The sequence below is a fragment of the Hylaeus anthracinus genome, unplaced genomic scaffold (assembly GCF_026225885.1).
Source record: "Hylaeus anthracinus isolate JK02 unplaced genomic scaffold, UHH_iyHylAnth1.0_haploid 4, whole genome shotgun sequence".
NCBI lineage: Eukaryota > Metazoa > Arthropoda > Insecta > Hymenoptera > Colletidae > Hylaeus > Hylaeus anthracinus.
The window spans coordinates 13,024,527-13,028,050 of NW_026535289.1; the positions used below are offsets into that span (position 1 = coordinate 13,024,527).

The window sequence follows — 3,524 nt, forward strand, 5'->3', positions numbered from 1 at the left end:
AATTATGTTCGATTAGCAATCATATATTATTTTTATTGAAAAACTTGATACAAGAAATTTTGTTCAGTTAGCAAATACTACTAATCATGGCATTCAGAGATCTTGGTGGTTGCAAATTTCATCATAGTAACTTAGAAATATTTAAATAAACAATTTAGTATACTTTACCTGCATTGAAAACAGACTCAGCTTTGTACACTTCTTGAAATCTGTAACCAAAATAATAAACACAGATGATTTGCATGTATTATTAAAACAAAAACAAATACATAGTACAACTCACCTTTTGAGTACACTTACACATCTATACATATACAAATCTACCTTTTTAATGGATTTATTAAAATAAGTACGCTGGACATAACTGCAAAGGAGGCGTATTACACATTTACTACCAATATATTACATTTAAATACGACTTCTCTGCGGTATGACTTTTTTATAGGCTTACATTAAAACATATATTTATTAATGTACAGAAATTAATCAGCCTTTTTGGTTGCACGAGTTTTTTTAGCGGGTAATGGCTTTTGGGAACGCAATACAGCACTGGCACGACGTAAAGCAACCTGGAAATGATTTTTATAAAAATATAGCGTTAATTAAATTAACTGTGTCTTATAAGTCAATGTACCTTGGTCAAGTCAACGCGATATTTGTTCTTTGACAGCAATCTTTTCAATTTATACAAAGAACGACGGGCACCAGCTTTCATCGTACACCGAACAGTGGCTTTTGCAGGCTTGTTAACTGCTTTTGCTTTTTTGTAAACTACTGTGAATCCCTTTTTGTCTGGCGTGTCAACAACTCCAACACTTTTCCTATGAATTAAACCAGAGTAACGATAGCTACTAAGGTTGGTCAAATTGTTTGGTTCCTGAAATTCCGTATAATTACTGTTGAACTTACTAATTCTCGATAAAATTTATAAACATTATTGGCGAATTATGGTGCTTACCGTAGAAAACGGCTTATTGATATTACGCTTTTTCAAAAGAAAAGCATTGTTATTACGAATAATCATCCAATTCAATTGGGACGACATCTTGAACGATCTGAAACAATTATTTATTCATTTGCTACTCTATTTATCGGCAAAATTCAATTTATGTTAACGTGTATGAAGGTTAACAGCCAACTTGCACGCTTATTAACTACGAAACGTTACATTTCCAATTGCTATTATTAAGTCACTTCGTTAATTTTAATGAAATTATTTATTATTGAACATTATTTACGATTACAGTAGTTACAAACAACAAAACCTATAATTTACTAACATATTAAACAGCAAAGACACTCACCACGTGCACGATCTACGTGATCTACGAAAAGAAAGGCATACAAAATGGCGGACAATATGGACTACCTCCTATCTCGTTCACATTATTTCGTTTTATAGGGACTAGTAACTTGAGAATTTTTAGTAATATAGAGGGTGCTGTTTCTGATGAAATAGGGTATCGAACAGGGTCGAATAGGATCCATAAACAAATACAATTCTTACTGGAGATTTTTTAAATTATGGAACGCTAATAATTAGTAATTAAACAACTTATGTATATTTATTCTTTCTTGGTATATACTCCGTAACCATACATTGTATACAATTTACAATCTTTGTAGTAAAGCCTTACAAAATCAATGTTTTTTAGCGTTACATTTCGTCAAAAGGTAACTCGCCGAACATAAAAGTAATTTCGTCTACATTATACTCTTTTTTTTCATTTTGTTTAACTTCACTGGACACATTTCGAAAATCCTGAGGAATATAAATAGCAGTAGCGGTTTCATACAGAGGATCATTTTCGGGTATCGTTTGCAAATTCGCCCATCTCAACGCTACACATTTAAGAACACATTTTCTAAATATCATACAATGTATATGTCGCAGCTTTTCGTATTTTATTCTCATAAATCCTAATTTACTCAATACATATCTCCATGATTTTATAAGTTTAGCATTCGCGCTAACATGCTTTGAATCAGGACTTATAATGTAAAGTATACCGCGGGATTGTAACAAATCGTACGCTTTTTTACAGCAAACGTACCTTTGTTTAGGACATGGTAAATATTCTAAAAACAAAGAAAATACAATTACATCATACGAGCTTTCCGCTAATTGCAACATTTCTTCCTTGTCGTCGGAAAATATCTTTTCTTTTCCGATATGAACATTTAAAAAATCACACTTTAAAACTTTGTTTGGTATACCATTTAAATCTATTGCAGTTACATCAAACATATTTATATTCCCAAAAGGATTGTAACAGCTTCCTACATCTAATAACATTATTTTATCAGTTGATCCTCGAAGAGTATCATCCAAATTTTCTGATGTACAACTTTCCTTACTTTTAAGATCTAAATTACAATTTGAAGAATGTTCAGTTTCTGTACAATTTGTACTCATTTTTCTTTTGATGTCTTCTTCCCTTTCATCATATTTCTGTCGTCCACCGTTTAAGAAGTACTCCTTGCATTGAGATGTAATCCATTCCACTCTACAGAGAATCACACTTTCTGCATTTAAATTATTTGACATCCAATATGTAGTTGCCAATTTTTCCATAGAAGAAGCATACTTCTAAAACAGGAAAAGACAAGATCAATATAACATAACACTAAATAAAAAATTTACTTGATAAAAAAAATGAACCTGTAAAACATCTTTGTGAGTTATATGTCTCTTCCATGCAACATCAGGGCCATAATTCTGAGCCTCTTCCCGTAATGTTGCATGAATGTTTTTTATAATATCAGCCAAATGTTTATGCTCCTCTGTCGCCATTTGAAACAGCAGACAGACATTATTTAATTATGGTAACACATTAGATAGATTGTTATTTAATAAATACACATCACTGAATTTCAATACATTCGTATCATATATATCATTTAAATAAATATACAAATATACGAACTTATGTAATAAGAATTTCATAAAATACGGTATTACAATTATTTGTTTATCTAAACAAATTTGTTGATTTTGCATATATATGCATATGCTTGCTCGATTTATGGGCACAAGTAAAGTATCGCCATCTCGCGGTCAGTAGGACAAACTAATTTTTCATTGACATGTTCTTTTGACACTTATAATACTTAATTTTCCTTGTAATTAACTTAAAATAACATTAAATAATAAGTGTATGAAACAATAAAGTGGTTAAGACATGTGTAATTATGTCAAATTTTTCAATTTAAAAAATATTTTATTAATACTAGTTATACAGCGCCAGTGGCGCCATCGGTAGAAAAACGCTCAAGTTTGTAGTGAAAATAGTTCCCACTGCTACTGCTAGATGGCGCCACTAAATACAGGATCGATAATTAATTCTGTATTAAATAAATATCCATAACAATAACTAAATACGACATCCAAACTAATATATTGTAGTATTATAAAGCAAAGAATCGTATTAATTATGCATTTATGAAAAATAAAGAATATTTAATTATAAACTATCGGTGGCGCCATCTAGCAGCAGCAATGGAAACTATTTTCACTAAAAACT

General features: G+C 30.7%; 2 protein-coding genes across 3 annotated transcripts; both read right to left on the reverse strand.

Moving 5' to 3' along the window:
• Nucleotides 1–435: 435 nt before the first annotated feature.
• On the reverse strand, nt 436–1,368 carry LOC128894861 (60S ribosomal protein L28). Its single transcript, XM_054156884.1, has 4 exons — nt 1,305–1,368; nt 959–1,055; nt 635–877; nt 436–569 (listed from the first exon to the last, which is right to left on the reverse strand). The coding sequence occupies exons 2-4, from the start codon at nt 1,043–1,045 to the stop codon at nt 483–485; spliced, it is 417 nt and encodes a 138-aa protein (XP_054012859.1). The 5' UTR covers nt 1,046–1,055; nt 1,305–1,368; the 3' UTR covers nt 436–482.
• A 134-nt stretch (nt 1,369–1,502) lies between these two features.
• LOC128894860 (S-adenosylmethionine sensor upstream of mTORC1) lies at nt 1,503–3,023 on the reverse strand. 2 transcript variants are annotated; one of them, XM_054156883.1, is made up of 3 exons: nt 2,663–3,023; nt 2,359–2,590; nt 1,503–2,286 (listed from the first exon to the last, which is right to left on the reverse strand). In XM_054156883.1, exons 1-3 carry the CDS (start codon nt 2,792–2,794, stop codon nt 1,658–1,660), a joined length of 993 nt encoding a protein of 330 aa, XP_054012858.1. In that variant the 5' UTR covers nt 2,795–3,023; the 3' UTR covers nt 1,503–1,657. The 2 variants fall into 2 exon arrangements, with proteins under 2 accessions (XP_054012858.1, XP_054012857.1); XM_054156882.1 differs by having other exon boundaries at nt 1,503–2,590.
• Between the last annotated feature and the right edge of the window lie 501 nt (nt 3,024–3,524).

Excerpts from the sequence above, each read along its gene's own strand:
- LOC128894861 (XM_054156884.1), bottom strand. The coding sequence starts at position 1,045 with ATGTCGTCCCAATTGAATTGGATGATTATTCGTAATAACAATGCTTTT. Across the intron at positions 878-958 it reads TCAATAAGCCGTTTTCTACG|GAACCAAACAATTTGACCAA; the intron begins GTAAGCACCATA and ends ACGGAATTTCAG. Across the intron at positions 570-634 it reads ATCGCGTTGACTTGACCAAG|GTTGCTTTACGTCGTGCCAG; the intron begins GTACATTGACTT and ends AATCATTTCCAG.
- LOC128894860 (XM_054156882.1), bottom strand. The coding sequence starts at position 2,794 with ATGGCGACAGAGGAGCATAAACATTTGGCTGATATTATAAAAAACATT. Across the intron at positions 2,591-2,662 it reads CTCACAAAGATGTTTTACAG|AAGTATGCTTCTTCTATGGA; the intron begins GTTCATTTTTTT and ends TTCCTGTTTTAG.